The following is a 17,550-nucleotide window of genomic DNA, read 5'->3' on the forward strand; positions in this document are numbered from 1 at the left end:
TGTAACGATGGAAACAAGAGTGGAAATCATTATGCAAGTGGAGAGAGAATGAGTGGTGACACGTGTGTTTGGTATAATGGACTTACATAAAACTTTGACTTACATGACAGCTGCAGGAATCAATTAATTATGTAAGTTGAGGAGTACTTGTATCATGTTTAAGACTATAAGGTATAAAATCTTGAAAAGAGGTGTAGTGTACATGTAGCATATTTGTTTGCATCAGATGCAAGTGTACATACTGTATTAAATATATCTCACAAAACAATATTACCAAAATCAACACTTACATATTTCACCCACAACCTTTCACCACATATCCTAACTGCTCAGTATATATATATATATATATATATATATATATACAAAGCTCTTTGAAAAAATATTCCTACCATAACCTGACAGGAGCTTACTAGGAAACTTGAATATCGAACTTGCATTAAATAAGGAATTACTGTATAATCACTCAAAGGCTCCCTAACAACTCAATGGCTCACCAGATCACAGTCTAGGACCAAGGTTTAAAGCTTTGTGATTTCTGAGGGGACTCCCATATTTTATTTAAACTAAAATATAATTTAAAAAATCTTTAAATACATGAAAACCCTTGTACAAGCAGTTCCCATTACAATTACAGTATGGGCATTTTTCCATAACACCACAATTATTTCTAAACAAACTTTACCGTAAACTTGGGAAAATTGGCTAGTCAGCTTGATAAGTACTGTACAGTAGCAATGGAACTGAAACAGGCAATTTTTGTGTAATTTACTGTGGAATTTTGAGAGAGAGAGAGAAAAAAAAAGTTGGACAAGGTGGCTTATAATGAGGACACAATGTATTTCTTTCGTATGACTACTCTAGGAGTCAGCACTTCCAGAACCTTCCTTGGGTGCTTTGGTAAGTCTCTTAGCACCTCTGTTGGCTGGACCTTTGGGCTTGGCAAACTTGGGACGGTGGAGGTTTTGCTTGGGATGGATCTCATCTAAAAGGTACTCCTCTGTCAGCTCTGATCCTTCACCAATCTGCAGCTAGAAAAATATAAAGAAAACCAGTAACTGCCAACTCATTATTACTCTTGCTGGAGTATGCAAAGGTGAAAAAAAAAAAAACAGACAACAAGCAACTGCATGTGTTACCAAATGTAAAGAAATGTTTGCTTAAAAATGAAAGTGCATTATTACCTCTGACAAGGAGGTTATGTCTTTGCCTGCATTGGTTTGTTTGTCTGTCTGTCTGTTAGCAGGATTACTCAAAAAGCTAATAACAGATTTTGATGAAATTTTGCAGAAGGGAGGGCCTTGGGCAAAATGAAGAAATTAATAAATTTTGGGGTGGATCTGGATCCAGAGTATCCTGCACAATATCTCCAAAAGTTCTCAATGAATTTCAATGAAAGTTTGTGGAAAGGTGGGCCATGGACAAAGAAAGAATTGACTGAATTTGGGGGGTGGAACCAGATCCGGATCTTATATCCAAGGATCGAATCCAGGATTACACAAAAAGTTATGAAGGGATTTTGATTATATTTTGTGGATGACTGAGTCATGGGCCAAGAAAGAACTGATTATATTTTGGGGAGGATCTGGATCTGGATCCAGATTATCACGCAAAATATCTCCAAAAGTTCTCAATGAATTTCAAAGAAATTTTGTGGAATGGTGGGCCATGGACCAAAAAAGAATAGATTAAATTTGGGGGCGGATCCGGATTCAGATTCTATATCCACGGATCTGGATCCGGATCCTTTTTAATGGCAATAAATCACTCTCATCTTAAATGTCGGGACCAGCTGCCTAGCCCCAGGCTCCTACGCTCCTCATGGGGCAATGTAGGATTGGATGATGGATGGATTGATGGAGCATTCGCAGAGGTATGTGCACTCTGAGTGCTTTCTAGATGTGACTGTGGTTATGTGATGGTATATAAGGCATGTTCAACAACAACCATATATGAACCATCTGATCCAATTGAGCTCCCTTCCATGCTGAAGGGATGGCCCATCACTAATCAAGAATGTGATATACAGTAGGATGAAAAAGTGTGTGCATATGTGCGTGCATGCTTGCGTTCGTGCATGTGGGTAGGTAAGTGAGTGTATGTACGCATGTGTACGTAAGAATGATGCATATGAGTGCACATGTATTAAAGTGAACTTCATGTTCTACAGCTGTATTTTATTTTTATTCAATAACCACATTTCACTTTATTCATCATCATCAACCAGACCTCTTTTCCTACCCTACGGTAGCGTGAGGAGTAGCAGTGTCCAGACAGCCAAAGTTTGCCCGATTCAATAGGCCATGCTTCTGTTCACTGACTTGTTATTCAGGCCCACGGAATCCTGGCTCCACCTCATAGGCCAAATGGTTTCACTATGTACTGTAGCTTCATGTATCTTATCCAACAGAGTCAATCCAAACACTGTCACATTAGAAAGGGGTGCCAAATCCCCGGTCATGTGCTTCTCCACACAAAATTCATCCAGCCGGCTTGATCTTGTCAGTCCCTTAGTCTCACCAACTTCCATACCTCTCTTCCTCACACATTCATCCACCATATCTCTCCAACTTCTTTTTGGCCTACCTCCCCTCCTCCCTCCTTCGAATTTGCTCAGATATACCTTTTCCACCAGTCTATTGTCATCCATTCTCTCCACATGACCATACCATCTCAGTACACTTTCTTCGATTCTGGTGTCCACAGACCTCATCACTCTGCATCTTTCACGAATCACATTATTCCATATCCTATACACTCTCTGTGCTCCACATACTTTCCTCAACAGTCCCATCTCCACTGCTCTAACTCCTGACTTTTCATTTTCATGCCACGCCACAGTCTCACACCTGTATGTTAAAGCTGGCACCAATGATCCTTCATGTAAGCCTCATGCAGCTGCAACATTCAAGGCTCTGTTTCTTAATGAGGCCTTCATAGCATAAAAAAGCTATTTTCCTTCCTTGTGTCACTCTAGTTTCCACTTCTTTTGCACATTATCCTCTCTTTTCTATCACTGTACCAAGGTATTTGAACTCTCACCAGTTCCACTTTCTCTCCATTCACCGTATCATCACACTGGGAGTCACCTCTCTCTCAATAACCATCATTCTACTCTTTTCTACATTCACTCTCAAGGCACGATGCTCACAGACATCTACAAAACTCTGCACTAGTCTACCAAGCTCATGTCCAGTATTTGCAAGTACTACTGCATCATCTGCATACATCAAATTTGAGATATTCAATCCAATACCATTCCTTACTAACACCAACCCTCTCTCCATTAATTGTGTTTTTACTTCTCTCATCACCCCATCCATATATATATATATATATATATATATATATATACTGAACAACCATGGGGATATCACACAACCTCGTCACACATCCATGCTGATTGTGAACAATCCACTTAGAGGCCCATTTACCCATACACATGTCTTACTACCATCACAAAAACCATTAACAGCACCTAGCAGCTTACCCTCTACACCCTACTGTACATACGCAAAACCTTCCACAATCCTTCTCTGTCTACTTTGTTGTCTGCTTTTTCCAGATCAATAAATGCCATAAATACCTTATAATCCTTTTCACAAGCCTTCTCCACTATCTGTCCCACTGCAAACATTTGATCCACACATCCTCTGTCACTCCTAAAGCCGCCCTGTTCATCACTCATTAGGCCTTCTGATAGCTCTCTTACTTCCATCCATCTATCATCCAAACCTATATTGCCCCATGAGGAGCATGGGCAAGCTGGTCCTGACATTTAAGATAAGAGTGACCGGCCTCACTCATCCCTGAGTGCCATTACATGAGCAATAAACCCCAAACCACTCTCTTACTTTCTCTATAATTACTCTACCATATACCTTCCCTACAACACTTGATAGACTTCTGCCACGATAATTCTTGCACTCACTTCACTCACCTTTATATTTGTACAAGGGTACAATCACAGCCTTCTTCCACTCTACTGGCAGTTTCACTCATCCATGCTTTGTTACATATTTCCAACAAGCGCTTCATTCCACTCACTCCACTACCCTTAATCATCTCTGCATACACCTCATCAACCCCAGCTGCTTTCCCATTTTTCAGTCGTTTCACAGCGCTCTTCACCTGGGTGAGTGTCACGTCTCCTGGCACTGCATTCCTTCTCTGCACTCCTCCCAAACCAATCGTGTTTACAGCTGCTCTGCTCTCTCTATTCCCATTCATCAGGCTTTCAAAATATTCTTTCCATCTGGTCCTTACTTCATCTCCATGGGTTAGTAACCTACCACCTGCATCCTTCACACCATCATATTTCTATAACAAAAAATATAAACTATCCCAGTCTTACCTTCTTGGCAATGACAAGGTCAAGTCCATTCTCAAGCAGGTCAGTCATGGGGTTCACGCTGCTGGAGTACAACATACGCTCCCTGATGGGACACGCATACCCAGGCATTGAGTAGATGAACACTGCAACACATAACCCAACACTGAGTGTGAGGTATGGGTAAGGATGGTAGAGAGAATTCTATCCTAGAGGGAACAAGGACTTGGAAGGCGTACAATTACTTATAATTTAGACAATTAATAGTACTCCCATATCCTTGGATATATGAAAGAATGAATGCCACCCATGTACTTCCTGTGTGTCATATAAGCAACTAAAGCAGTCACAAATTGGGGAGTGGAAGAACAGCCCTCATACAAGCACAAGTACCTAGTAAATGTACCACCCAGTGCTGATATTGCATGCAGTCCTGCATACATTGAGCATCCTTACTCATCAAATTTTTGTCTCCAGTAAGATCATCCTGTATTACTTTGGAACTGGGTTGGTGTAATAAATGTTTAAAGCCATACAATTTAATATCATGCATGGTAAAGCTGTAAAATAAATAGTTTTTCTTTAGTTATGGTAATGCATGACATGCCATGGTGTTAACTGTGCTGGATGGATGTGAGGCAAGGGTCATTTTGTTAGGGATTTGAAAAGTCTGAAAGTATTGACGATAACGTGCCTAAGGTTTATAGGTGGACTGTGAAATGGTTTGGCAGAGATACATTATATACCGAGGTAATGAGAGGATGGGAAGCAAACACAGTATGAGAGATAGGGTTATCCATGTGCGTTAAAGTAGTTCAGTGTGGCCATATGGAAAAAATGGGTCATGAGACAGTGATAAAGAAAAATATACATCCGTGGAGGATGTGAAGAGAAGGAAGCCAAGGAGGAGCTGGAAAGATGGTGAGAGCGACTTTTTATTAATGTATTGTGAGAATCAGGCTGAAATGCATGTACTGAACAATGAAAAATAGAAAAACTTGGTTCATGAAGGGATGACTTCCCATCAATGCTACACAGTATTTAACAAGCACAAAGTGAGGTGATCAGGTTAAACCATAGTGTGATCAGCAGGGCCTGGTTGTGAATATTTCAATAATGCTTTGGTGCAGACTGTTACATAGGAAGGTTGAAAAGACTGAATGATGAGTATGAATGAGATTGTTTTCTGCTTTTTGCATGCCACTCTACTGAAATGGCAACAATGAGCATGTAGGCTATTAATACTGTTTATATAAGAAAAAGTACATATACTGATAAGTGCAATATACTATTTGTTCTGGCCCCTAGTTCATATATTGGTATGTGAACCCAAAAGATGGCAGAAATCTACCCATTTTAATTCAGAAGTCATTTGCAGAGGCTGTATTATATATCATCATTGCTGTAACACTTAAGTAATTGTGTTGTGATGTTTGGATGAGGTTAGAGCGGGTTGTGTGCAAGTTGAATCTGGTGCTGGTAGCATATGAGTTACTGATTGCTTGAATGACCACAACATTCTTCAAAATACCATGCAAAATATACTGTAATAACTTTTCCCCCAAAAGTATTAATATAAACAGTGTACTAATCTATATACTGTATACTGTAAAAATAAATCCACTTTCCTCTGATTTTTTCTACTTTCAAGTTGATTCTGGATCTGTTATTCCAAATCCTGCCAAATGAACTTACAAACACTGTGGTAGAAGTCGCCTTCATAGTTGTGGTCAAAGCGGTAGAGGTGGTAACGCGCAGCTGAGTCAGGCACACGCTTTGGAAGTTCAGCAACTAATAATGTTGTAGCTGTGTTGTCCAGCTGTATCTCTTCAGCTGATGTATCTGTAAAAGTAGGCAGTAGGATAAATATAAATATATGGTGGGAGGAAAGAGGTATAATATAGCTATATAGGTACAGTATTTATATCACTGGCATTGCTTATAATGGCACCAGCATGCTTGCATGCATTAGCCTTGGTCACCTACAGGCAGCTCTCAATGATGCTCAATCTCTGGCAGCCTACCTATTCAGTCCCTTATCTCTGAGGTCACATTCTATGACCTCATCCCAGGTTTTCTCGGTCTGCCTCTCACAATCCTACCCCCGATGTTCACACTTCTCACCATTCACATCCAACTGTCATCCTACACCCTCTCAACATGCCCAGATCAACTCAGTTTAACCCTTCTCATAATAACACCAATACATTTCAGTCCCATCCTTCCTCTCAGCTCTTCAATTGCAATCCTAGCCCCCCCACAGGCCATGAATTCAAGGACACACTAAATATCCATCTAAGCAATGTCATTTCTGTACATTTGAGCCTACGAATATCCTCTTTCTTTACTGTCCAAGTCTCACTACTATACAGCATTACAATCATATGTCACATATAAAGTTTCCTTGGCATAGAGAGAGCCCTCTCAATGCTAGGAGGGGCAACAGCTCCCTACACTAGCCACAGAGTTAGCTCCATCCCCACCTCCAGCACATAACATGTCCCTCAAATAACAAAACTCCTCTACACACTGCAATATATGACTAAAACACCTCCAGCCTTTTCTCATGAACTCAAACCTGTGTATGCAAAGCTCACGATTGTCACTATGACTTGTGGTTTAAACCAATGGAGCTGAGCTTCTATATCATTATTAAATCAACCAAACTCACCAATCTTAAGTTGAACATACTGAAGACGTCCCTCAGTGAACTTTTTGATGGCATCCAGGGCATCAGGCAATATAGGGAAGGCAATGCCAGCCATGGTCTGGTGTTTGGTGTCCACTCCTATATCAACACCCACCTCATTCTTCTTTATTTCCTTCATCTCCTCTTCCTGACATGATAGAACAGAAGACAGTGGTATACAACACTTTAGTATTAAATTTATAATCATCTATGTGTCATATTCTACCACAGCAGTGATCATACACCCAAATTTTTACCTTTTCTAAAATGAGTACGAAGCTCAACCTAAAGGACAAATATACATACTGCACAACTTGTCAATAAAGAATTATTATTGCCATGTCTGACATCAACAACAATCGTCAATTATGCAAGATATTAAGGTATATATATATATATATATATATATATATATATATATATATATACATACAGTAATCATCTAAATATGGTTGCTTCTGCACCATTTTCAAAGCTCAAATCAGGATACCAGCTCCCTCAAGTTTCCCAACCTCTACAACAGATTCAAGTAATGACATGATTACATATGAGCTTGTAAGTACTCAAGGTGTTTGTGGTCTCAAGGTGTTTTCTATACCTCTTTCAATTATCTAACCCCTTCAGTGTGAGATCCCTCGCAAGCTGAACAAATTTAACTAGCAATGTGTGCATACATGCATGCACACACACACACACACACACACACACACACACACACACACATGTACAAACTAGATGGAAGGAACTGTTATTGTTGTCATGTATACATGAACTCAACATATTCCATATGCTAAGGTAATGTACAGTAGATAAATTGTTTGCACTATGTATGTGATAAATGAGGGGAACACATCTGTTGTGGTGTGCAGGTCAGTATTAGAGTGTGAGCAGAATGGGTTATATATAAGTGTGTTTGTATTGAAGTAAAGAAGGGCGATGGTTGCACTGCATTCTAATTAGATGCAACTCTTTAAGAAAAAAGTATTTTTGCAGGTCTCTTGTATGATACACTCTAGCTGATGATTCTGGACGACTGAGGGGCCACATGTTTGTGTAGTATAATGCTGGATCTAGAAAGGGATACATTCAAGGCACTCTGCGAGGCCCTACCAGCCTTTTTTTTTTTTTTTTCCAGCCGCAGTCACTTGGGTTCGCAGGCAGATGAGCCTGGGGCTACAACAACAGCTGCAACTACTACTACTACACATGGTCCTAGGCTGGAAGAGCAATACTTTTGTTTCCTCATGAGTGTGATTTATATCTGTGGTTAATGTCATTATCAAAATCTAACCCTATCTCCATCTGTTAATAAAAGTCTGGTCCTACACCTCTAGAATTTTTGCTTGCTTAATGAACCTGAGCTATAAGTGGAGGAGGTATCTGGAAACTTTTTCTGGTCTTTTTTCAGCCGTTTTAATCTATTCCCCATGTCAGCTTGGGTAGTAGTTAACCTCTTCAATAAGAGAATGTCTAAATTCAGTTAAATATAATCATTTGGTCTTAGCCAGAGTAAATAAAAATGACATCCTCTGAGTGAAGGGGCTAACAATTTACATCCCCCCCTTTTCTTTTCCAAGGTATGCTTTGCCTGCCCACTCTTCTGCTACCTTACATATCACTATCATATTTCTGAAGGCCCTGGAGGCAAGGGGAAGTAAAAGACCAACCCACTACTACACCTACCCTCTCAGTTAGGGGGACTGGAGCAGAGGCTGACTTGCGGTGATGACGATACCCATCCAGGTTAATGTCTTCCTGAAAGAGATTCATACAGTTACAGTCCATTTTACTATATTCATGGTCAATATGTAAAAAGGAATATGTAATATTAGCCTAACACCTGATGAGTAAGATGTCATGAATTTTCCCATATACACATGGGTTTGAGAGATGAAGAACAAGGGTCTTTAACAGTGGAGACATGAACCAAAGATGAAAAGAGGTCCTGGGTAAAATTTGTGTGTATCTGTATCACTCTCCTGTGGCAGAGGAGATACAAGTGTTGGATGGTACGGTCACCACGAAGGGAAGGGGGCTACCAGCCTTCTACATCCTCTACTTACATACATGCACACATAAAAATGGCATTATGAAACCCTTTCCTCTACTCCATCCTTCTTTCCTTCCATCCTCTTCTGTCTTTCTTTGCTTCACTCTTTCCTCATCCTTCTGCCAACAGGTGACTTTACACTCCCTCTTGTCATTCTTTCCATTATTCTTTACTCTTCTTTACACCTGTGGGTGACTCTACACTGAGTGACAAGCCAAATGGTTTCCTGTACACCAGGAAACCATTTACTGTACTATGCTGGGTGGTACCCATATAACCAAATTTTGCCGCCTGGTGGTTTAGTGCGTAATTAAGGCACTCCGATCAGATTGAGCCAGTGAAGGTTTATATCCAAGGTTTATTGCTCACGTAATACCACTCAGGGACGAGTGAGGCTGGTCGCTCTCATCTTAAATGTCAGGACCAACTTGCCTAGCCCCGAGCTCCTACGCTCCTCATGGGGTAACGTGGGATTGGATGATGATGATGATGATGATGATGATGATGATGATGATGTTTCCTCTCTATGAAATCCCTATACTGGGGTTGGCCATGGTACAGCTGATGCTTCCTGTGGGCTGGACACAAAACCAAGTGTCAAAACCAGCTAATTACTTCCCAATGCTTGCTAAAAAATGTGGAATAACAGAAAAAGAGACAAGTAATTTGGTCTGTACCTGCATGTCTCAAGTTTGACTGCACATACAGTCACTTGACATTCAGTTTCTTCTCCCAACTTAGAATTTACAAACATAACCCTTTTTCACTCCCTATTCATCTTTGTTAACTTTAGCTGAGAGCCCTTTCCTCTTTTCCTTCCTTCCTCTTCTGTCTTTCTTTCCTTCATTCTTTCCTCTTCCTTCGGCCTACGGGTGACTTGACACTCCCTCTTCTGTTATTCCTTCCTTCATTTTTTCCTCTTCCTTCTGCCTATGGGTGACTCTACACTTAGTGACAAGCCAAATGGTTTCCTGTACACCAGGAAACCATTTACTACGCCGCGTGGTAACCATATAACCAAATTATGGCACCTGGTGGTTTAGTGGGTAATTAAGGCACTCCAGTCGGATTAAGCCTGTGTAGGTTTATATCCAAGGGGTGGTTGAAGTTTACTGCTCACATAATGCCACTCAGGGATGAGTGAGGCTGGTCACTCTCATCTTAAATGTCAGGACCAACCTGCCTAGCCCTAGGCACCTATGCTCTTCATGGGGCAACATAAGATTGGATGATGGATGGTTAGATGGAGAGTACCATCTATGAATTTTTTCTTTTACAATCAGATAACAAACTTCCTCACTCCATATCTTTTCCTGTTCTAATGTCTCTCATCCTATTCAACCTATGTAACCCAAACATATATCCTAACAGTTCCATCTGCTCTGTTCTCAGTCATATTTTATCGTATCATTTTTAAATGGCTCCAACATGCTTCCATGCATCATTACAATCATGTACAAAGCCTCACTGGTTGATGTATGACAGCTTTCTTTGCTCGTATGATAGCCAACAGGCAGGCTTACAGTTGTTTATTCCATGACGACCTTTGAACTCGGTCATTCAAGTGTGTCAATGTCAGTGATGGAACACAGCATGGTGTTGCAGTTCAAGGCAGCAAGTAAAGTGCAGAGAAGTGAAATAACTACTGACTTAACCCCTAACAACCGCAATTATTTAAGGCAGGGTACCTCCCACAACCGCAATTCGGGGGTGTTTTGACGACTTTCACCAAAGGCAAATTGACTGTATTCTGGCTAAAGAGGAAGAATTTACACACCTGACAACTCAATCTGCACTGCCGTAGGCCAAATGGTTACCGCACAATCGCACATCAAAGTTTAAAAAAGTTTATAATAGTTTCCCCTCGAAAACACTCTAAAACGTGAAAATTTTCATAGCTACATATTTTTCTTACTGAAACAGGTCATTGCAAAGTGTTTTGTCACACCAACCATGAAAACAGGTGTATGTAGGTGTGGGGAGATTACTAGGCTGTGGGGAGATAATGTAGGCCGTGGGGAGTAGGTCTATAGATATAGGAGTTGGAAAAATAACCAACTTTTCACATGAAAAGAAAGCACTTCAGTGTGTTCCGTAACATCTTAGTGGCCTGATACCTCTCGGGGGTCTGTAGGGGGTGGGAGGGTAGTGAGGGACAAGGAGGGAGGGATGGGGTGGGGTTCAGGGGGGAAACAAGGCTAGCAGGGTGGGAGATGGGGCAAGAGTGGGCGGGAAGGGACACAGGTGGTGGTGGGAGGAGAGATGCAGGTGCATGTAGGGGTGGGAGGGTGATGGGGAACAAAGAGGGAGTGAGGGAGTGGGGTAGAGGGTGGCATGGAGGCAGCCTAGGGGGGCAGGATGGCCACCCACCACCCGGGTTGGTCTGATTCCCCCCTCAAGCCACTCAGGGGTGAGTTCTCATTGGCCTAAAGCCATGTACGTCATAATCAGGGCGGAGGAAGCGCTCCCCAGTTTTTTATAGGCCCCGCTCAACTGATGCGATTAGGCATTTTGGCATAAAACTCAAATCACATCAATTGATGCAATTAGGACTTTAGGGGTTAAGTGAATTGGAAATTATTTCATATACATATTTATGGTGGTAAGCAGCAAGTGAAGTGCAATGAAGCTAAGTAACTACCAGTTTACGGGTTAGAAACTTTTTAAACTTCTTTAGGTGGGTGGCCCTTCCTGGAGGGGAAAAAAAAAAAAATACTGGACGAGAGGTCTCACCTGCACAGTGCCAAATACTTCATCCTTGATCTGTGTGGCACCAAACTCTTTCCTAAGTGTGGCTTTGGTGGAGGCATAAAGCATTTTCTCTCTGATAGGTGAATCATCTGGGGACCAGCTCAGTAGCAACCACTCGTAGCCACCATGGGCCTCACTGTCTAGTCTGGCAGTAAAGGGGAGCTTACTTATAAACAACTTATACAAATATCATAAAGAATCCCATGAGGAAAAAGAAAGCAAAATATAAAATCAACACTGTGCTACGGTGCTCAGTGCAGTATAAATACTGTACTGTACCTACATCCCAAAAGGTAATTTGAGAATGGCTTTTACCATACCATTACAGTATCAAGGAAAATAAGAAAATTACCAATCCGAGTGTGAATTCCACAATGAGTCATATTCCACCAGATACATAAAATTTACTGACAAGCATCATAATCTTGGGCACTATATTACTCAGAGTGGTGGTGAATCAAAAGTAGTTCCTACCAACAAAAAATCTACTCTGCAAAAAGAAGTTATCAGTACTATGGTGTTGGGTTTGCTAAAAATAAAAGGCAACAAACACTGTTGTTACAGGCAATTCGTTGTACTGGAATAACCTACATTATCATAAATGTGTCAAAATATAAAAATATACAATAGTTTTTAGTCTGTAATCAGTATGTTATATACATTTAAAATAACAACTTGAATACTACCTGGTGGGTGATCAAAATTTTGCCATTACAAAAGAATAAATAAAGTACAGCATTAGCATTTTATTTCCATCAAACAAGAGTCCTCAGATCACCACAATATAACCAAACTAATTTTAAACATCTTTAAGTTCTACAGCACCAACACTTGACATTTTGTACAGTAATGGCAACTTGTGAAGAGAATAACAAAAAGTAGAGTAAGAGAACCTGTAGAGAATGAAACATGGCTGTTTTTCCTTCAACAGTGGCAGTACCAGCTCATCATAGTCATCTTCCCATGACCCTCGTGCAGGCTTCCACTCTCCCAATTGCAGGGCCTCTGTTGCAGGGGAAGAAACAAATAAAAGTAAGAATTCTTAGCATTACAGGTAGCACAGCAGCAAAACCTGTGAGCATACTGTTGTACAGTAACTATATACAGTACCGTACAACCCTGTGTAGATTCTGTACTGCAATCAAACTTTCTCCAGAAAAGGGGAAATTCTTAGTACACAATGTTCAATACAAGAACAAACCTCATATAAATTACAGCTGCATCTGGTGCCTGGAAAGCACCAGATGCACTTAGGATTTTATTTTACTGATCTCCACACAACTAGCTATATTCAACAGACAGACATCTCTAGTAGGCACACAGTTAACCACATATACTGTAGCCTACAGTACTGTACTTCTATTGCTAATGTATACCTGCCATATCTTAGTCTTCCAGCATATTTTTTCTGATCATCATCAATATGTATGACACACACATGTAAAAATAGGTAAGCATAAAAAATATATACAGGATATAAAGATTATTTTGTAATTTGTTTAAGCTGAAACATCACTTATCAAGTTATCAGTATATTGGCCCTTGACTGCCTTCACTTCTGAGCATCAATATACATAAATTACTGTATAACATAACAATAAACTGCAAATGTGCTTCCAAACACCACAAATACTACTGTACGTTTTTGGTCAATCACAGTGACTTTATTCAAGTAAAAACTTTACTCAAGTAAATATAATTCAATAAAGTAACCATATTAACAAGCAATTCAAAGTGCTTCTGTATACTGTATACAAAAGTATGTCTGAACAAAAGTGACAAGCACCACCTATTCAATCCGGCTGACAGTGGTAAATGACACTTACTGATAGCTGACCTCTGCTGGTCTGGATATATTCTTTCCTTTTATGGTACAAAGACTTAGTATTACCTGGAATGCTCCAAATGCTTACCATCTTCTATCGTGATGCTCAGCGCCCGCACTGTCCCATTCCGGCAGCTACTGAAGAAACTCAGCAGCTCTTCATTTGCTAGAAGTGAAATATTTCTTTGTATATAAAGGAAAGAAGTAAGGAGAAGGGTAGAATTGCGAGAAGCGAAGCAGAGGGTAGGATGGAGAAAGACAGAGTGGTAAGACGGGAAGCAGAGGGAGACATGGAAATTAGAAGAGTGGTGGAAGAGTGGCTAAAGAACAATGATAAGGGCAAATGATGAGGGGAAGGGAAAAGATTGATGCATGAGGTAGGCATTTTTATTCAACCAAAGCGAAAATATACAATGTATATAGAAAACAAAAAATATATCCAGTAAATATTAATCTGATGATCATTTTCTAGATGTCATTTCATACAAATTCATTCAGCTCTTAATTTTCTACATGACACTGGTGTTGCTGAACTTACTGAAAATCTTTAATGAAGGACAAGATTTTTTCTTGGCTAGTTTGAGGTACAGTACTGGTATTTACTTGATGACAATCTCTTCCTCCCTACTTAACAATGCTTGGTTCCTTACAAAGAAAGCAGGGGTTGAAGACCAATGGAAACTATGTGGATAAAACACACTGAAAAAGATGATATATCTGAAGCACCCTGATATGCCAATCCAGATCCGAGTAGGTTAAACACAGAAAACAGTTTCACAACCTTTAGCAATAATGGCATGAAGAGGAAGGGTACGGGGTCACACATTAGACAAATGACCCCATGCCCTTCCTGTTCATGCCATTATTGGTTAATGTTGCGAAACTGTTTTCTGTGTTTGTACTCCACAATTTCCTTCAACATGAGACCATAAAGACTTTTTGCTAGGGTCTCTAGTTTAAACATTTAGCCCTACCCTCTCAGACACTGTTAAAAGTTCAGTCTTGTCAGGAAGGATAAGAATGGTTACTACTCTTATGCACCTTCAACCCCTGCCATGCTGCAGACCTAATATGAGGGACAATGATCTGTATGAATGACGTTGCAAGCCTCAAACGAGGTGCAATTTATACTGGTTATAAAACAACGACTCAGAGGAGGTAAACTACCTTAAAAAGAATCAGCATGATCGGGGTTAAATAATGCCATGTACAGTAGAGTAAAATAAGTCTCACTCATATTTTTGGCAAAAATTTAATGGTAAACATATGCTTTATTTGCAGCAGTAGACGCACCTTACCAATGCCATTCATATTCCTCCAGTCCATTTTCTGTATTTTTCTGACTATTTTCAGGGTGGTAAAAATATATATTAATCTGATGATCACTTTCTAGATGTCACTATTTCATACTAATTCATTCAGCTCTTAATTTTCTACATGACTCTGGTGTTACTGAACTTACTGAAAATCTTTAATGAGGCTGGATGGAGGAAATGGAAAATGTGAGTGCGTTTAAGTACTTGGGTAGTGTGATGGAAGTTTAGAGGGTGAAGTGCTTGAGAGGGTACAACAGGGAAGAAAGGATGCTGGTTCTTGGAAAGCACTGATAAGGAACAGGGAAGTGAACATGGAAGTAAAAAAAGTCACTGCATGACAGTATTGTGTTACCAACTCTAGCATATGGAGATGAAGCCTGGTCTTTGGAAAGACACAAGCCAAGAGTGACAGCAGTGGAAATGAATTATCTGAGAGAAGCATGTGGAGTTAGCCTATATAGAGAGACAGACTGACAAATGAGGAAGTGAAGGAGTGTTGTGGTGTGGATGTAGATGTGACAGAAAGTGTTAGGAGAAATACCCTGAGGTGGTTTGGCCATGTGGAGAGGATGGAGAGTGAGAGACACTCTCATGAGGAGAGTGTATGTTAATGAGGTTATGGAGGGGAGGGGAAGGGGGAGGCTGAGGATGAGATGGGGGAATGGAGTGGAGAGGTATATGACAGAGGGGTGTGTGAGCTGGAAGCAAGACAGTGAAATGGCATTGGACAGGGCAACATGGAGGCGATTTGTTTGAGGCCACCCTTTATGGGATGGAGGTATGGTGTCTGACAATAGATGCCAGACAGACAGTAAATTACCTTTACCTGCTGAAAAATTCCCCACTGTTTTTATCATTACGTTCCTTAAGCTGTACCTACAATTCTTTGTTTACGGCATAATGGAAGAAATCTTAACGTATTGAAAGGTGGACTTCATTTCCTAACTTCCCAATTGGATGCCAGGTTAGGTTAGGTTAGGTTGGACTACGTTAGATAGGTATAGTTAAGCCAATCTGAGTTAGAATTAGTTAAACATTTAGGTTAGGACAGTCCTTCGGTCAATTTTTAGACGTATGCCTCATGCGATTTTCGACTTTTCCTTAACGTTTTCTAGTAGATTTGGTCATTCTAAGAATCTTTTCTTGACATTTCTCTCAGAAATTGATAATAAACGAGAAAAAGAAAACATTCAGGTTGGATTCCTGTTACTATGTGAAACGTCCTATTTTTGTAGCTAAAGGAAATTAACTTACCATAACCTAACCTAACCTAACCCATAAAAATTACCTAACCTAACCTACCAAAATTAACTAATCTAACCTAACCTATCAAAATTAACTAATCTAACCTAACCTATCAAAATTAACTAATCTAACCTAACCTATCAAAATTAACTAATCTAACCTAACCTATCAAAATTACCTAATCTAACCTAGAAGCTTACCTTAATCAGTAGCCTCGTCTTTGTCGAGGATAAATTTCATTGGCTGACGCAACGTGCTCTGGTCTGTGACTGGCGGAAATAAATCACGTGTAACTCGTTTATTATCAATTTTCGAGAAATGTCATAGAAGAAAAGATTCTTAGAATGACCGAATCAACTAGAAAATGTTAATGAAAAGTCGAAAATCGCAAGAGGTATACATGTAAAGTTTGACCAGTCCTTCTGCCAATACAGCTGACCAATCAAATGAGTTGACACAGTGGAACATACCTAAAAACAACGGGGGAAACAAACTTTGCATGAAACGTTTATTTACCACCCAAGAAATAATAAGAAAAATATAACAGACTATCAGGAGGAAGAACTGATTTGGTAAGGTGCTTGTACTGCCTCAAATAAGGCACATGTTTACCAATTTAATTTCTCAAAAACAACCATCATCCAAACATTTACAATAATAATCATACAAAAAAACTCTCAATTCTGTTGTGAAAGTTTTAAAACACTTCTAAGGTACCTCATGGGCTAGAAGTCTACAAATAATTTAAAATTTCACGCATGAAAAAAGGTCAGAGAAAGTTTCGTGTGCCAATATTATCTAGGTCACCGAATCCTGAATATTCATACTATTAACTTTAATCTCAATTTCCTGTAAACTATAAAGCTGGAAACCCTACCACATGTTACTGAATTACCATATACCTGTCGTAATAAGAGGATCAGGTAACGCCCTCTCATGTCTTACTTCACCCTTATATGTATACCTGGTATATTCAGATTACCAATGCCTTGACATACTCTCATCAATACGTTAGCTCCTTCCTTATTTGATGACTAATAGACAAATTTTCGAAAAAAAAAACTGGTAAATTCGTCGAGAAAATACCTTTGATTCCTGTTTGGTGTGACATTTCCTCCTTCCCCTGTTTTCTCACTTATCTCACGAAACACGTGAAATAACAGAAAACGTATGTTACATTTGAGGGATAACTATGATACTTTTTACATTACTCAGTTTAAGAAAAATACAGTTTTGGTATATGTATGTATACTTATTCAGAACAAAAACTTGTACATAACTTTTTACTGAGTTCCAAAATCCAGTTACAGAATTTAGTTGATGCAAATACCCTCACGTTTTAAT

At 39.8% G+C, this 17,550-nt stretch overlaps 1 protein-coding gene across 1 annotated transcript; it reads right to left on the minus strand.

The window, feature by feature from the left end:
- Positions 1-95: 95 nt before the first annotated feature.
- Positions 96-17,317, minus strand: twf (twinfilin actin binding protein). Its single transcript, XM_080286017.1, has 9 exons — positions 17,293-17,317; positions 13,734-13,811; positions 12,714-12,825; positions 11,803-11,965; positions 8,703-8,774; positions 7,002-7,167; positions 6,026-6,172; positions 4,355-4,476; positions 96-1,031 (listed from the first exon to the last, which is right to left on the minus strand). Exons 1-9 carry the CDS (start codon positions 17,315-17,317, stop codon positions 861-863), a joined length of 1,056 nt encoding a protein of 351 aa, XP_080142143.1. The 3' UTR covers positions 96-860.
- Positions 17,318-17,550: the final 233 nt, after the last annotated feature.

This window comes from Coenobita brevimanus, chromosome 110 (genome assembly GCF_032717465.1).
Source record: "Coenobita brevimanus isolate Jiangsu-jjx chromosome 110, ASM3271746v2, whole genome shotgun sequence".
Classification (NCBI taxonomy): Eukaryota; Metazoa; Arthropoda; class Malacostraca; order Decapoda; family Coenobitidae; genus Coenobita; species Coenobita brevimanus.

Excerpts from the sequence above, each read along its gene's own strand:
- twf (XM_080286017.1), bottom strand. The coding sequence starts at position 17,317 with ATGTCACACCAAACAGGAATCAAAG. Across the intron at positions 8,775-11,802 it reads AAGTATTTGGCACTGTGCAG|GAAGACATTAACCTGGATGG; the intron begins GTGAGACCTCTC and ends AATCTCTTTCAG. Across the intron at positions 7,168-8,702 it reads CAGTCCCCCTAACTGAGAGG|GAAGAGGAGATGAAGGAAAT; the intron begins GTAGGTGTAGTA and ends CTATCATGTCAG.